Source organism: Penaeus monodon, chromosome 17 (genome assembly GCF_015228065.2).
Source record: "Penaeus monodon isolate SGIC_2016 chromosome 17, NSTDA_Pmon_1, whole genome shotgun sequence".
NCBI lineage: Eukaryota > Metazoa > Arthropoda > Malacostraca > Decapoda > Penaeidae > Penaeus > Penaeus monodon.
The window spans coordinates 18,025,793-18,043,169 of record NC_051402.1 but is presented as its reverse complement, the minus strand read 5'-3'; the positions used below and the strand labels follow the sequence as shown (position 1 = coordinate 18,043,169).

The following is a 17,377-nucleotide window of genomic DNA, read 5'->3' as shown; positions in this document are numbered from 1 at the left end:
GGGGTACATCATGTATAGTGTGATTAAAAACACTAGATGTACAGTATCTCCATATCTGTTATATTAGTTGCTTCCAGCTGGTGCGTTGCGCCCACCAAGTAGTTCATTTCCCTTGGGACTTACATGGAGGATTTAAGAAGGAAAATGGAAGGTTAACGTTGGGTGATTGCGTAATGTCAGAGGTTTAATAGTCCTTTATTTACTATCTTTAAGTTTCAGGTATAAACTATGATGGATGAGTAACAATTCCTTTCCTGATCTTTAAAAGTCTTTCAAACAAAAGGCTTTTACATTAAAATTTGCAAATAATAATCAATATCATGGTGTGTGTTAATATATATATATATATATATATATTATATATATATATATATATATATATATATAAAATATGTATGTAATATAGATATAATAATAATATATAATATGAAGGTATGCATACATATTGCATTTATATACATATATATTCTACATTGCATATGTATATACACATATATGTATAGTATGTACACAGATATTTTATGTACACATGTATATCTATGTACACATGATATATACAATTGCATATATAGACATATGTGTGTGCGAAAGTGTGTATAATAACATCATAGGAGACTAACGCTGACGGGGACGCATGGTCGCATCTACCCTTCACTTGCTCCTCATGCTGAGCCTCCGGGCAGGCCTCGGCTCATCTCTAGCTCCTCACGACAAGACTAGTCGAGTTACCCAAGCCATGACCTCCTAGGTCAACACCTAAGATTGTTTTGCAACAATACAACACACGTGCGCGCACACACCAAACACACAAAAACCCCACACACACACACACACACACACACACACACATACACACACACACACACACATATATTTTATATACATATAATATATAAAATATATATATAAAATATATATATATATTTTATATTGCGGATTAGTCTTTTTTTGATATATACATGTCATGGTATATATGTATACATACATATATGGGTATATATGTATATATACATATATGTATATATATATATACACATGCGTGTGTACATATGTATATTTATGTATATGAGTGTATTGTGTTGTGTACATATATGTGTATGTGTGTGTGATGTAGATAAAAAGAGTGTTATCCAATTAAAACTTTTAAATCCACAGACCCTCCAACAACGACCATTGAGAAACCCAACAACCACTGATGAACCAACAACCACTGTGTCTCAACGACCTCTGGACAACCAACAATCACTGATGAACCAACAAACCACAGTTTTACAAACAACCACTGTGTCCCCAAAACGGCCTTTGGGGAAACCAACAACCACATTTTTACAAACAACCATTGTGCACCAACGCCCTCTGAGCAACCAACGACCACTGATGAACCAACAACCACAGTGTTACCAACGACTCTGAGAAAACCAACGACCATGATGAACCAACAACCACAGTGTCACCAACGACCTCTGAGCAACCAAACAGCCACTGATGAACAAACAACCAATACAATGCCACCAAAAAACAGAACCACCAACATCTTTCCCTCCAAAAACAGAACCGCCGTCGACTGTGCCACCAACCACGCTGGGGACACAAATCACCCACAGTGCCACCAAACACAGAATCGCAGTAACTGTGCCACCAACTACCACAGTATCACTAACAACAGAACCGCCGCAACTGTGCCACCAACAACAGTGCCACCAAAAAAGAACCCCCAAAAACAGAATCGCCGACAACTGTGCCTCCAGCAACAGAAACCCCCGGGACAACTGTGCCACGACAACAGAACCGCCGACAACGTGCCAACAACAACAGAACCGCCAACAACAAAACCCGCCGACAACTGTGCCACCAACCACCACAGCGCCTCCAAAAACAGAACCCCGACAACTGTCCCACCAACCACCACAGTCCACCAACAACAGAACCCCCGACAACTGTGCCACAACAACAGAACCGCCGACAACAGAACAGCCGACAACGTTGCCCCCAACAACAGAACCACCAACAACAGAACCCCCGACAAACTGGCCTCCAAAAAACAGAACCCCCAACAACAAAACCCGCCGACACTGTGCCACCAACAACAGAAACGCCGACAACTGGCACCAAACCACACAGTGCCATCAACACAACAGAACCACCGACAACTGTGCACCAACCACCACAGTGCCACCAACAACAGAACAGCGACAACTGTGCCCCCAACCACCACAGTGCCACAACAACAGAAACAGCGACAACTGTGTCACCAACAACAAAACCCGCCGAAAAACTGTGCCCCCAAACCACCACAGTGCCCCCAAACAACAGAACAGCGACAACTGTGCACATCCACCACAGTGCCTCCAACAACAGAACCGCCGACAACTGTGCCTCCAAACAACAGAACCGCCGACAACTGTGCCACCAACAACAGAATCCCCGACAACTGTGCCTCCAAAAAACAGAACAGCCGACAACTGTGCCACCAACCACCACAGTCCCTCCAACAACAGAACCGCCGACAACTGTGCCACCAACCCACCACAGTGCCCAAAAAACTGTGCCACCAACAACAGAACCGCCGACAAACTGTGCCCCCAAAACCACCACAGTGCCCCCAACAACAGAACCGCGAAAAACTGTGCCACCAACAGAACACCCCAAAAACAAAAACCGCCGACAACTGTGCCCCCAACCACCACAGTGCCACAACAACAGAACCCCCGAAAACGTGCCACCAACAACAAAAACCCCGACAACTGTGCCCAAAAACAGAACCGCCGACAACTGTCCCACCAACAACAGAACCGCCGAAACTGTGCCACCAAAACAGAACCCCCGACAACTGTGCCACCAACCCCCAAAAGTGCCTCCAACAACAGAACCGCCAACAACTCTGCCACCAACCCCCACAGTGCCTCCAACAACGAACGCCAACAACTCTGCCCCCAACCCAAACCACAGTGCACACAACAACAGAACCCCCGATAACAACAAAAACCGCCGAAAAACTGTGCCACAACCACCACAGTGCCTCCAACAACAAAACCCACCGACAAACTTACCACCAACCACCACAGTGCCTCCAAAAAACAGAACCGCCGACAACTCTGCCACCAACCACCACAGTGCCACCAAACGACAGAACAGCCGACAACTGTGCCACCAACCACCAGTGCCCCAACAACAGAACAGCCGACAACTGTGCCCCCAACCCCCACAGTGCCACCAACGACAGAACAGCCGACAACCTCTACCACCAACCACCACAGTGCCTCCAACAACAGAACAGCCGAAAACTGTGCCCCCAAAACCCCCACAGTGCCACCAACAACAGAACCGCCGACAACTGTGCCCCCAAACCCACCACAGTGCCACCAACAACAGAACCGCCGACAACTGTCCCCCAAACCCACCACAGTGCCACCAACAACAGAACCGCCGACAACTGTGCCTCCATCCACCACAGTGCCTCCAACAACAGAAACCACCGAAAAACTCTGCCACCAACCCCCACAGTGCCCAAACAAAAAGAACCGCCGACAAACTGTGCCACCAACAGAACCGCCGACAACTGTGCCACCAACAACAGAACCGCCGACAACTGTGCAACCAACAACAGAACACCATCAACTGTGCCACCAACCACTGAACAATCAACAACCATAGTATCATTAGTAACTTCTGAACCCCCAACATACCACAGTACTAACAACAATACTACCGCCAACAACTACAAATGCCACCAATAACCTCTGAGCCAACCACTACACTACCCACAACAACCATCCATGAACAAACATCTTTTCAACCAGAAACTAACAAAATACTTTATCAGAACTGCAGCAAGAAAAGCACAGTTACTTCAAGAAATGAAAGATCGAGACCAGATTGCTCCCTCAAACGCCACTCTCACAGCTCTTCAAAAGACCAATCAAGCCCTGCAAGAGTCATTAAAAGCCATCGAGCAAGCCACTGGCAATTCCGGAAGGAAGCGGCGATCGCTTACTTACTCTATCGTTTCAAGATGGCGATACTGTCACGGTCGATCCAATTGTGAGGTAAATGAGGACAATGCCGTCACTGGAAACCCAACAGATCTGCTTCTTACAATGATCGATGATCTCTCCACCAAGCTGGCCCAACCTCACAACCGACCAAATCACTTGCTTCAATCAACTCTTTGGAATTTCGCTACACTCATAGAGAATGAACCTTTGTCATCGATTCCAGTGTATTAGATAACATCACGGCCCGCGGTCGAAGCAGCAAGCAGCGTCGTGGGAGACCAAGTCCAGTCGGTTCAGTTGCTCGTCAATATTTTGAAAGAGCAAAACAAAATAAAACGGATGAGCTTGACCAAGTGGAGAGCAGTTAGCAGCAACAACAGGTAAGAAGTTATGTCCAAGTAATAAGCTTTATCCGTGTGTTTAATGTTAGTTATATTAAGGTCTTATAAGCAAGGAAACGGTATTTTTTACACTAATCAAGAATTCTTTGCCAGTTACTATACATAAATGCAAATACATACATTTACATAAATAACCAACCATAACCAAAGTATAACCATAAACCCACCAACAAATGAGCATCAATTTCTTCACAGTGCCCCCAAAACAAACAAAAACCGCTGACAACTGTGCCACCAACAAAAAAACCGCCGGCAACTCTGCCACCATCCAGCACAGTGCCACCAACATCAGATCCCACCAACAACTGTGCCACCAACCAGCACAGTGCCACCAACAACAGAACCCGCCGAAAAACTCTGCCACCAACCCCACCACAGTGCACCAACAACAAAAACCACGGAACAACTGTGCCACCAACCAGCACAGTGCCACCAACAACAAAAACCGCCGAAAAACTCACCCAACAACAAAAACCGCCAACAACTGTGCCCCAACCACCACAGTGCCTCCAACAGAACCGCTAACAACTGTGCCACAACCACCACAGTGCCCCCAATAACAGAACCGCGACAACTGTGCCACCAACAACAGAACGCCAAACAGCTCTGCCCCCAAACACCACAGTCCCACCAACAACAGAACCGCCAACAACTCTGCCACCAACCACCACAGTGCCACCAACAACAGAACCGCCAACAACTCTCCCACCAACCCCACAGTGCCCCCAACAACAGAAACCGCCGAAAAACTGTGCCACCAACAACGAACCCCCAAACAACTGTGCCACCAACCAGCACAGTGCCACCAACAACAGAACCGCCAACAACTGTGCCACCAACCAGCACAGTGCCCCCCAAACAAGAGAACCGCCGACAACTCTGCCCCCAAACCCAGCATAGTGCCACCAACAACAGAACCGCCAACAAAACTGTGCCACCAACACCACAGTGCACCAACAACAAAACCCACCGAAAAACTGTGCCACCAACAAACAGAACCCCCGACAACTCTGCCGCCAACCACCACAGTGCCACCAACAACAGAACCACCGACAACTGTGCCCCCAACAAACTTGTTGGTGGCACAGTTGTCGGGGTTCTGGGGTGGTGGCACTGTGGTGGTTGGCGGCAGATTTGTCGGTGGTTCTGTTGTTGGTGGCATGTGCTGGTTGGTGGCACAGTTGTCGGTGGTTCTGTTGTTGGTGGCACTGTGGTGGTTGGGGGCCCAACAGTTGTCGGTGGTTCTGTTGTTGGTGGCACTGTGCTGGTTGGTGGCAGAGTTGTCGGTGATTTGTGGTGGCACTGTGCTGGTTGGTGCACAGTTGTTGGCGGTTCTGTTTTTGGTGGACAGTTGTCGGGGTTCTGTTGTTGGTGGCACTGTGGTGGTTGGTGGCAGATTTGTTGGGGGTTCTTTTGTTGGTGGCACTGTGGTGGTTGGTTGGCCCACAGTTGTCGGTGGTTCTGTTGTTGGAGGCACTGTGGGGGTTGGTGGCACAGTTGTTGGCGGTTCTGTTGTTGGCTGAGTTGTCGGCGGTTTTTTTGTGGTGGCACTGTGGTGGTTGGTGGCACAGTTGTCGGTGGTTTGTTGTTGGGTTTGGTACTGTGGTGGTTGGTGGCAAATTTGTCGATGGTTCTTGTTGGTGGCACTGTGGTGGTTGGTGGCAGAGTGTTGGGGGTTCTGTTGGAGGCATTTGTGGTGGTTGGGGGCACAGTTGTGGCGGTTCTGTTGTTGGCTGATTTGTCGGCGGTTCTGTTGTGTGGCACTGTGCGGGTTTGGTGACACAGTTGTCGGCGGTTCTGTTGTTGGTGGCCACTGTGGTGGTTGGTGGCACATTTGGGTCGGTGGTTCTGATGTGGTGGCACTGTGCTGGTTGGGGGCCCAGAGTTGCCGGCGGTTTTTTTGTTGGGGGCCACAGTTGTCAGCGGTTCTGTTGTTGGTGGCACTGTGAAAAAATTTGATGCTCATTGTTGGTGGGTTTATTGGTTATACTTTGGTTATGGTTGGTTATTTATGTAATGTATGTATTGCATTATGTATAGTAACTGGCAAAGAATTCTTGATTAGTGTAAAAATCCCGTTTCCTTGCTTATAAGCCCTTTAATAAAAACTAACATTAAACACACGGATAAAGCTTATTACTTGGACATAACTTCTTACCTGTTGTTGTGCTAACTGGCTCTCCACTTTGGTCAAGCTCATCCGTTTTATTTTGTTTTTGCTCTTGCAAATATTGACGAGCAACTTTAACCGACTGGACTTGGTCTCCCCCGACGCTGCTTTCTGCTTCGACCGCGGCCGTGATGTTATCTAATACACTGGAACGATGACAAAGGTTCCATTCTCTATGAGGTAGCGAAATTCTCAATGAGTTTATTGAAGCAAGTGATTGGTCGGTTTTGAGGTTGGCCAGCTTGGTGGAGAGATCAATCGATCATTGTAAGAAGCAGATCTGTTGGGTTGCCCGTGACGGCATTGTTTTCCCCATTTACCTCACAATATGGATGGGCCGTGACAGTATCGCCATCTTGATCGATAGAGTAAGTAAGCGATCGCCGCTTCCTTCCGGAATTGCCAGTGGCTTGCTCGATGGGTTCAATGACTCGTTTCAGGGCTTTATTGGGCTTTTTAAGAGCTGTGAGAGTGGCGTTGGAGGCAGCAATTGGTTTCGAGTCTTTCAATTTTTTGAAGTAACTGTGCTTTTCTTTGCTGCAGTTCTGATAAAGTATTTGTGTAGTTATGGTTGAACAGATGTTTGTTCATGGATGGTGTTGTGGGTAGGGTAGTGGTTGGCTCAGAGGTTATGGTGGCATGTAGTGTTGGCGGTAGTATTGTTGTTAGTACTGTGGTAGTTGGTGGTCAGAAGTTACTAATGATACTATGGTTGTGATTGTTCAGTGGTTGGTGGCCCCAGTTGATGGTGATTCTGTTGTTGGTTGCCCCCAGTTGTCGGCGGTTCTGTTGTTAGCACTGTGGTGGTTAGTGGCAGAGTTGATGGCGATTCGGTTGTTGGCGGTTCTGATGTTGGAGGCACTGTGCTGGTTGGCGGCACAGTTGTCGGCGGTTCTGTTGATGGCACAGTTGTCGGCGGTTCTGTTGGTGGCACAGTTGTCGGGGGGTTCTGTTGTTGGTGGGGCACTGTGGGGTGGTGGCACAGTTGTCGGCGGTTCGTGTTGGGGCACTGGGTGGTTGGTGGCACAGTTTTCGGCTGTTCTGTTGTTTGGGGGCACTGTGGTGGTTGTGGTAGAGTGTCGGTGGTTCGTTGTTGGAGGCACTGTGGTGGTTGGTGGCACAGTTGTCGGCTGTTCTGTTGTTGGAGGCACTGTGCTGGTTGGTGGCACAGTTGTCGGCTGTTCTGTCGTGGTGGCATGTGGTGGTTGGTGGCACAGTTGTCGGCGGTTCTGTTGTTGGAGGCACTGTGGTGGTTTGGGGGCAGAGTTTTTGGCGGTTCTGTTGTTGGGGGCACTGTGGTGGTTTGGGGGCCCCAGTTGTCGGTGGTTCTGTTGTTTGGAGGCACTGTTTGGGGGTTGGTGGGAGGTTGTCGGTGGTTCTGTGTTGGAGGCACTGTGGTGGTGGTGGTAGAGTTGTCGTGGTCTGTTGTTGGAGGGACTTTGGTGGTTGGTGGCACAGTTGTCGGGGTTCTGTTTTTGGGGGCACAGTTGTCGGCGGTTCTGTTGTTGGTGGCACAGTTGTCGGCGGTTCTGTTGTTGGTGGCACTGTGGTGGTGGTGGCACAGTTGTCGGCGGTTCTGTTTTTGGTGGCACTGTGGTGGTTGGGGGGCACAGTTGTCGGCTGTTCTTGGTGGCACAGTGTCGGCGGTTCTTGTCGGCGGTTCTGTTGTTTGGGGGCACCCGTGGTGGTTGGTGGCCCCAGTTGTCGGCTGTTCTGTTGTTGGAGGCACAGTTGTCGGCGATTCTGGTTTGGGGGCACAGTTGTTTTGGCGGTTTGTTGTTGGGGCACAGTTGTCGGCGTTTCGTTGTTGGTGGCCACAGTTGTCGGCGGTTCTGTTGTTGGTGGCCTGTAGTGGTTGGTGGCCCCAGTTGTGGCTGTTTGTTGTTGGGGGCACTGTGGTGGTTGGTGCCCCAGTTGCGGCGGTTCTGTGTTGGTGGGCACAGTTGCCGGCTGTTCTGTTGTGGTGGCACTGTGGTGGTTGGGGCCACAGTTGTCGGCAGTTCTGTGTTGGTGGCACAGTTGTCGGCGGTTCTGTTTTTGATGGCACGTGGTGGTTGGTGGCACAGTTGTCGGCGGTTTGTTGTTGGTGGGCACAGTTTTCGGCGGTTCTGTGTTTGGGGGTTCTGTTGTTTGGGGGCACAGTTGTCGGCGGTTTCTGTGTTGGGGTTCTGTGTGGTTGGTGGCACAGTTGTCGGTGGTTCTGTTTTTTGGGGGCGCTGTGGTGGTTGGTGGCCCCAGTGTCGGCGGTTTGTTTGGCGGTTCTGTTGTTGTTGGCACAGTTGTCGGCGGTTCTGTTGTCGGTGGCATAGTTGTCGGCGATTCTGTTGCGGTGGCCAGTTGTCTTTGGTTTTTGTGGAGGCACTGTGGTGGTTGTGGCACAGTTGTCGGCGGTTCTGTTGTCGGGGGCACAGTTGTCGGCGGTTCTGTTGCTGGGGGCACAGTTTTCGGCGATTCTGTTGTTGGTGGTTTGTGTTGGTGGCACTGTTGTTGGTGGCACAGTTGTCGGCGGTTCGTTGTTAGTGATACTGTGGTAGTGGTGGCACAGTTGACTCGATTCTGTGTTTGGTGGCACTGTGCGATTAGTGTCACAGCAGTGGTTGGGGGCACAGTCGACGGCGGTTCTGTTGTTGGAGGGAAAGATGTTGGTGGTTCTCTTGTTGGTGGCATTTTATTGGTTTTTGGTTCATCAGTGGCTGTTGGTTGCTCAGAGGTCTTTGGTAACACTGTGGTTGTTGGTTCATCAGTGGTCGTTTGGGTTTCCAGAGGTCGTTTGGTGACACAATGGTTGTTTGTAAAAGTGTGGTTGTTGGTTGCTAAAGGCCGTTGGTGACACAGTGGTTGTTTGTAAAACTGTGGTTTTTGGTTCATCAGTGATTGTTTGGTTTTCCAGAGGTCGTTGGAGACACAGGGGTTGTTGGTTCATCAGTGGTTGTTTGGTTGCTCAATGGTCGTGTTGGAGGGTCTGTGGATTTCAAAAGTTTTAATTGGATAACACTCCTTTTTATCTACATCACACACACATACACATATATGTACACACACAAAAACATCATATACATAAATATACATATGTACACACGCATGTGTATAATATATATACATATATGTATAATACATATATACACATATATGTATGTATACATATATACACATGACATGTATTATACAAAGAAAGACATAATCGCCCCAAAATTTTATAATATATATATATATATAATATATATATATATATATATATGTATAATATAAAATATGTGTGTGTGTGTGTGTGTATGTGGTGTGTGTGTGTGTGTGTGTGTGTGTGTGTGTTTGTGTGTTTTATGTGTGTGCGCGCACGTGGTGTAGTTTTTGCAAAACAATCTTAGGTGTTGACCTAGGAGGTCATGGCTTGGGTAACTCGACTAGTCTTGTCGTGAGGAGCTAGAGATGAGCCCAGGGCCTGCCTGGAGGCTCAGCATGAGGAGCAAGTGAAGGGTAGATGCGACATGGTCCCCCTCAGCGTTAGTCCTGATGATGTTATATATACACACTTCGCACACACATATGTTATATATGCAATAGTATATTTCATGTGTACATAGATATACATGTGTACATACATATACATGGTACATACGGTATACATATATGTGTATATACATATGCAATGTAGAATATATATGTATATAAAAGCAATATGTATGCATACATTTATATATATATAATTATATATATATATATATATACATACATATATATTAATATATATATATATATATATAATAATAATAATATATTATATATATTTACACACACACCATGATATTGATTATATATTTCAAATTTTAAGTACAGCCTTCTGTTTGAAAGACTTTTAAAGATCAGGAAAGGAAGTTTTTACTCATCCATCATGAGTTTATACCTGAAACTTAAAGATAGTAAATAATGGACTATTAAACCTTGACATATACGCAATCACCCAACGTAACCTCCATTTTCCTTTTTATAATCTCCATGTAAGTCAAGGAAGTGAACACTTTGGGGGTCGCAACGCACCAGCTGGAAGCAATAATATAAAAAATATGGAGATACTGTACATCTAGTGTTTTAATCACACTATACATGATGTACCCCCCCCTATGATAGCAATCCAAAAAATGGTATTGTCAATTACAATTACCCGAAAGCACGGGTTAAATTAACTTATACCAGGTTTTACTATTCTCACAAAGGTTCGCACACAGGTAAAGAAGTATAAATGAGAGAGCCCAGAAAGGAGATAGAGACAGAACAAAAAAAAATGAAGATGGGAGACAGTAATAAAGAGAACCATCAAACTTCTCTTTTTATTATAAAATTATAGTTATAATAATAAAAGCAACAAATAAATAATAATTGTAAAATTGCTAATAAAACACTAAAAAAGTTTTCATTACCGCAACCAGGTCCTCCCTCAACCCCTCTTATCCCTTTCCCCTCCCAGATCTTTTCTTTTTTCTCCTCACCCGTCTTTTACTTTAGAGCAATAAATACTGCGCCATCTATGGCGACATGAAGTAACACATAAAAACTGTGATGTGGACTTTCCCTTCAATGTACATGAAAAGTGCATACATGCAAAATTTGCTTATGTTATGCTTAAAATATAATTTTCATTGCGGTTATTTCGCTCTTTAAAGTTTATCATAAAAAATTTAATCCAAAACTTACGTGTACCTTCAAATGAAAAAACGCTCATACACACGATAAAACTTTGTGTACTGGTTTTCTACTGTTGTTGCTGCTAGTTGGCTCTCCACTTGGGCAAGCTCATCCCTTTTATTTGTTTTTGGGTCTGCAAAATATTGACGAGCAAAATGAACCGACTGGGGCTTGGTCTCCCACGATGCTGCTTGCTGCTTCGACGCCGGACGTGATGTTTTTCTAATACAACGGAATCGATGGGCAAAGGTTCCATTCTCTAGAGTGTAGCGAAATTTTCAATGAGTGATTGAAGCAAGTGATTTGGTCGGTTGTGAGGTGGCCAGCTTTGGGGGGAGGGGATCATCGATCATTGTAAGAAGCAGATTTTGGGTTGCCCGTGCGGCATTGTCCTCATTTACCTCACAATAGGATCGACCGTGACAGTTTTTCGCCATCTTGATCGATAGAGTAAGTAAGCGATCGCCGCTTCCTTCCGGAATTGCCCGTGGGTTGCTCGATGGCTTCAATGACTCGTTGCAGGGCTTTATTGGTCTTTGAAGAGCTGTGAGAGTGGCGTTGGAGGCAGCAATCTGGTTTTCAAGTTTTCAATTTCTTGAAGTAACTGTGCTTTTCTTTGCTGCAGTTCTGATAAAGTATTTTGTGTAGTTTCTGGTTGAACAGATGTTTGTTCCTGGCTAGTTGTGTGGGTTTGTGTAGTGGTTGGCTCAGAGGGTTTTTGGTGGCATTTAGTTGTTGGCGGTAGTATTGTTGTTAGTACTTTTGGGAGTTGGTGGTTTTGAAGTTACTGATGATACTGTGCTTGTTAACTGTATTGTGGTAGATTCTGTTGTTGATGGCATTGCGCTAGTTGGTTTCACAGTGATGGCAATTCTGTTGGTGGCACTGTGCTGGTTGGTTGCACAGTCGGCGATTCTGTTGTTGGTGGCACCGTGGTGGTTTATTTTACAATTGATGGTGATTTTGTTTTTGGTGGCCCTGTACTGGGTTTGGTGACACAGTTGGCGGCGATTCGTTGTTAGCACTGTGCTGGTTAATGGCACTGTGCTGGTGGTAGACCAGTTGACGGTGGTTCTGTTGTTGGTGGCACTGTGGTGGTTTGGGGGCAGAGTTGTCGGCGGTTCTGTTGTTTGGGGGCACTGTGGTGGTTGGTGGCGCAGTTTTCGGCGGGGTTCTGTTGTTGGTGGCACAGTTTTCGGCGGTTTGTTAGTGGTGGCACTGTGGTGGTTTGGGGGCACAGTTGTCGGCGGTTCTGTTTGGTGGCACTGTGGTGGTGGTTTGGGGCAGTTGTCGGCGGTTTGTTGTTGGTGGCACTGTGGTGGTTGGTGGCCCAGTTGTCGGCGGTTCTGTTGTTGGGGGCACTGTGGTGGTTGGTGGCACAGTTGTCGGCGGTTTGTTGTGGAGGCACTGTGGTGGTTGGTGGCACAGTTGTCGGCTGTTCTGTTGTTGGAGGCACAGTTTTCGGCGGTTCTGTGTTGGAGGCACAGTTGTCGGCGGTTTGTGTTGGAGGCACAGTTGTCGGCGTTCTTGGGTTTGGGGGCACTGTAGTGGTTGGTGGCACAGTTGTCGGCGGTTCTGTTGTTGGTGGCACTGTGGTGGATGGGCCCAGTTGTCGGCGGTTCTGTTGTGGTGGCACTGTGGTGGTTGGTGGCCACAGTTGTCGGCTGTTCTGTTGTTGGTGGCACTGTGCTGGTTGGGGCACAGTTGTCGGCGGTTTGTTGTTGGTGGCACAGTTTTCGGCGGTTCTGTTTTTGGTGGCACTGTGGTGGTTGGTGGCCCCAGTTGTCGGCTGTTCTGTTGTTGGTGGCTGTGGTGGTTTGGGGGCACAGTTGGTGGTTCTGTTGTTGATGGCACTGTGGTGGTTGGTGGCACAGTTGTCGGTGGTTCTGTTTTTGGGGGCACTGTGGTGGTTTGGGGGCACAGTTGTCGGCGGTTCGTTGTTGGTGGCACTGTGGTGGTGGTGGCACAGTTGTCGGGTTCTGTTGTTGGGGGCACTGTGGTGGTTGGTGGCACAGTGTCGGCGGTTCTGTTGTGGTGGCACAGTTGTCGGCGGTTCTGTTGTGGTGTCACTGTGGTGGTTGGTGGCACAGTTGTCGGCGGTTTGTTGTTGGTGGGCACTGTGGGTGGTTGGTGGCGAGTTGTCGATGTTCTGTTGTTGGTGGGACTGTGGTGGTTGGAGGCACAGTTTTCGGCGGTTTGTTTTTGTTGGTTCTGTTTGGAGGCCCCAGTTGTCGGCGGTTCTGTTGTTGGGGCACTGTGGTGGTTGGTGGCACAGTTGTCGGTGGTTCTGTTTTGGAGGGGCTGTGGTGGTTTGGGGGCACAGTTGTCGGCGGTTCTGTTGTTGGCGGTTCTGTTGTTTTTGGACAGTTTTCGGCGGTTTTTGTTGTCGGTGGCACATTTTCGGTGATTCTGTTGTCGGTGGCACAGTTGTCGTTGGTTCTGTTGTTGGGGGCACTGTGTGGTTGGTGGCACAGTTGTCGGCGGTTTTGTTGTAGTGATACTGTGGTAGTTGGTGGCACAGTTGACTGCGATTCTGTGTTGGTGGCACTGTGCTGATTAGTGTCAAGCAGTGGTTTGGTGGCAATTTTGGGGGTTGGTGGCACAGTCGACGGCGGTTCTGTTGTTTGGGGGGGAAAGATGTTTGGGGGTTCTGTTGTTGGTGGCATTTTATTGGTTTTTGGTTCATCAGTGGCGTTGGTTGCTCAGAGGTCGTTGGTGACCACTGTGGTTTGGGTTGGCCTTTTGCCCTCAGTGGGTCCGTTGGTTGCTCAAAGGGGAAAAGGGGTCTTTTTTGGTTTTTAACCAACTTAAAATGGTTTTTGGTTCATCAGTGAATATTCTTTGTTATCTATTATCACACACTCAAACATAGGACTTATATGTACAACACAAATACATTCATTTAAGAAATATACATAGGAGACACACACACACACACCACACACACACACACAACATATTATAATATATATATATATATATATACTTATATATATATAGTATATGTATATATATATAATGTATATATATATATATATATATATATATAGATATATATATATAGATGTGTGTGTGTGTGTGTGGGTGTGGGTGGTGTGTTGGTGTGTGTAAATAATACACATTATAACATTTATTTATTCAAACAAAGACATATATATATATATATATATATATATATCTATATATATATATCGTGGTTGTGTGTGCGTGTGGTGTGTATGTGGCTCTGTGTGGCCCTGTGTGATTGGGCAGCTCGACTAGCCTGTCGGAGAGCTAGAGATGAGCGAGGGCTGCATGGAAGCTCGCAAAGAGGGTGCAAGTGAAGGGTAGATGCGACCATGAGTCCCTGTACGTTAGCCCCCTGATGATGTTATATATATATACACTTTCACCCCAGTGGTGTATATATATGTTATATATATAAGATAATATATATATATATATATATATTATATATATATATATATATATTGTGTGTGTAAAACATATAAATGCGTATATACAGATACAATATCGTATATACATATGCATGTAGACTGTGTAATGTATATAAATGCATTATGTATACATATAGTCATTATATATATGTATAAGATGACACACACACACACACCATGATCTAAATTTTATAGTAGCAAATTTTACAGCACAGTCTTCTATTTCAAAGACTTTTGAAGATCAGAAAAGAAAGTTGTTATCACACATAATTATCTATACTGAAACTTAAAAATAGAAAAATATGGAGTTATTTAAACAGTAGCCCCAATACTTTTATATTACATACGAACCCGTTCGCAAACCCTCTGAACATATACGCGATTCACTCAAACGTTAACTTCCATTTTCTTCTTAAATCCTCAATGGGTCAAGAAGTGAACTACTTGGGGGTCGCAACGCACCAGTTGGAAACAACTGATATTAACAGACATCTCCGAAGTGTTTTAATCACCACTATACATGGCGCTTTGGCGTAAACAGGTGATTGTACCCCCTCCTAGGATAGCAATCCGTCAATGGTATTGTCAACCACAAACAGAAAGCACGGGGTTAAATATAATTAATACAGGTTTTATCATTTCACAAAGGTACGCCCACACAGGTAAAGAAGTACATACTGAGAGCTCAGAAAGTCAGATAGAGAGACAGCAACCCAAAAGCAAAATGGAGATGGGAAAACAGCAATAAAGAGAACCTCAAACTTCTCTTTTTATTATAAAATTATAGTTATAAATAATAATAATGAATAAATAATTAGAGTAAATTGCCAAATAAAAAACAAAACAGTTGTAATTCTATCTCCGTTCTTCTCATACCCGTTTAGTATCCCTTTTCCGTTCCCAGATCTCTTTTCTTTTTCTCCTCACCTGTCTTTCACTTTAGATGCAATAAATACTGCGAATATATGGGGAAATGAAGTAACACATATAAAACTCGTGAATGTTGACTTTATTCTCTCGAATGTACATGAACATACAGACATGGCAAAATTGCTTATGTTAGCTTAAAAATATAATTTCATTGCGGTATTTCGCTCTTTACAGTTATCATATTAATTAAATTCAAAACTTACGTCGTTACAATCTAATGAAAATACGCTCATAACGTCGATAAAACTGTGTGATACTGGTTTTCTACCTGTGTTGTGCTAGTTGGCTCTCACTGGTCAAGCTCATCCGTTTATTTTTGTTTTTGCTCTGCCAAAATATGTGACGAGCAAACTGAACGACTGGACTTGGTCTCCCACGACGCTGTTTGCTACTTTTCTACGCGGCCGTGATGTTATCTAATTACACTGAATCACTGACAAAGGTTCCATTCTCTAGAGGTAGCGAAATTCCTTTCCCCATTCTTTATGGCTCAATGAGTGATTGAAGGCCAAGTGATTGGTCGGTGTGAGCGTTTGGCCAGCTTGGTGGAGAGATCATCGATCATGTAAGAAGCAGATTGTTGGGTTGCCAGTGACGCATAGTCTCATTTACCTACAGTAGGGATCGACCGTGACAGTTGTCGCCATCTGATCGAAGGAGTAAGTAAGCGATCGCAGCTTCTTCCGGGAATTGCCAGTGGCTTTCTCGATGCTCAATGACTCGTTGCAGGGCTTGAGGTCTTTTAAGAGCTGTGAGTGTGCGTGGAGGCAGCAATCTGGTTCTCGAGTCTTTCAATTTCTTGAAGTAACTGTGCTTTTCTTTGATGCAATTCTGAGGAAAGGATTTGTGTAGTTCTGGTTGTAAGGGATGTTTGTTCATGGATGGCTGTTTGTAGTGTGGTAGGTTGGCTCAGGAGGTTAACTGATGGACACCGTTGTTTTACTGGGTTGTTTTACTTTTGTTGTATAAAAGTAGTTGGTGTTACAGTGGTCGTTTAGCGGCACCTCTGTGTGGTCAGCGGTTGATGTGGTAATGTTGTATGACTTGTCAATGTGTTGGGGCAAGGTGTTTTTTTGTTCTTGGTGGTTGGTGTTGGTGACCCTGAGGCCCGTTATCATTGGTGGTTGCGTTACAGGGTGTAACAGCACCCCGTTGTTCTTTGTTCAGGTGGTTGGCCATGGGGTAGCGCTACGCCAATGGGTAGTAGTGCACGGGATTGTTGTTGTGGAATCTGCTGTTGATTGTACAGTGTTAGTGTGTGATGATGTTGTGTTCAACACTAGTTGCTGGCAGAATTGTTGTTGATAGTGACACAGTGGTTAGCGGCAGCTGGGTTGTTGTCGTCAGGGGTTGGCTGCATGAGGTTATGATTTTTCAAGGGTTGTTGGTGACACAGAGGTTGTCTGTAAACTATGGTTGTGCGTCATCAGTATGGTTGTGCTCAGAGGTCCGTGGTGACATTGTGGTTGTTTGTAAAACTGTGGTTGTTGTTCATTCCCCAGTGACGTTGGATTGCCCAGAGTCGTTGGTGACACTTTGGTGCTTCTATAAATGTGGCTGTTGGCTCATCAGTGGTTGCTGGTTGCTCAGAAGTCGTTGGTGACATAGTTGTTTGTAAAAAACTGTGGTATTTGTTTAGAGTGATTGTTGGTTGTGAGAGGACGTTGGTGACACAATGCGTAGTGGTTTGTAAACTCTGGTTGCTGGGCGGTTCATCATTGGTTGTTGGCTGCTCAGAGGTCGGTCGTGCCACAGTGGTGGTTT

At 45.9% G+C, this 17,377-nt stretch overlaps 3 protein-coding genes across 3 annotated transcripts; 1 reads left to right on the top strand and 2 right to left on the bottom strand.

The window, feature by feature from the left end:
- The first annotated feature begins 1,427 nt into the window (after window positions 1-1,427).
- LOC119583289 (mucin-2-like) lies at window positions 1,428-3,737 on the top strand. The gene is made up of 7 exons (XM_037931761.1): window positions 1,428-1,694; window positions 1,749-1,910; window positions 1,955-2,342; window positions 2,690-2,803; window positions 2,853-3,064; window positions 3,209-3,306; window positions 3,578-3,737. Exons 1-7 carry the CDS (start codon window positions 1,428-1,430, stop codon window positions 3,735-3,737), a joined length of 1,401 nt encoding a protein of 466 aa, XP_037787689.1.
- A 495-nt stretch (window positions 3,738-4,232) lies between these two features.
- Window positions 4,233-9,434, bottom strand: LOC119583288 (mucin-2-like). The gene is made up of 12 exons (XM_037931760.1): window positions 9,093-9,434; window positions 8,178-8,734; window positions 7,812-8,035; window positions 7,274-7,460; window positions 6,981-7,103; window positions 6,555-6,739; window positions 6,229-6,339; window positions 5,998-6,159; window positions 5,627-5,872; window positions 5,367-5,509; window positions 4,858-4,970; window positions 4,233-4,401 (listed from the first exon to the last, which is right to left on the bottom strand). Exons 1-12 carry the CDS (start codon window positions 9,432-9,434, stop codon window positions 4,233-4,235), a joined length of 2,562 nt encoding a protein of 853 aa, XP_037787688.1.
- On the bottom strand, window positions 9,434-13,912 carry LOC119583287 (mucin-2-like). Its single transcript, XM_037931759.1, has 7 exons — window positions 13,520-13,912; window positions 12,627-12,772; window positions 12,007-12,335; window positions 11,653-11,818; window positions 11,286-11,468; window positions 10,525-10,604; window positions 9,434-9,528 (listed from the first exon to the last, which is right to left on the bottom strand). The coding sequence occupies exons 1-7, from the start codon at window positions 13,910-13,912 to the stop codon at window positions 9,434-9,436; spliced, it is 1,392 nt and encodes a 463-aa protein (XP_037787687.1).
- Window positions 13,913-17,377: the final 3,465 nt, after the last annotated feature.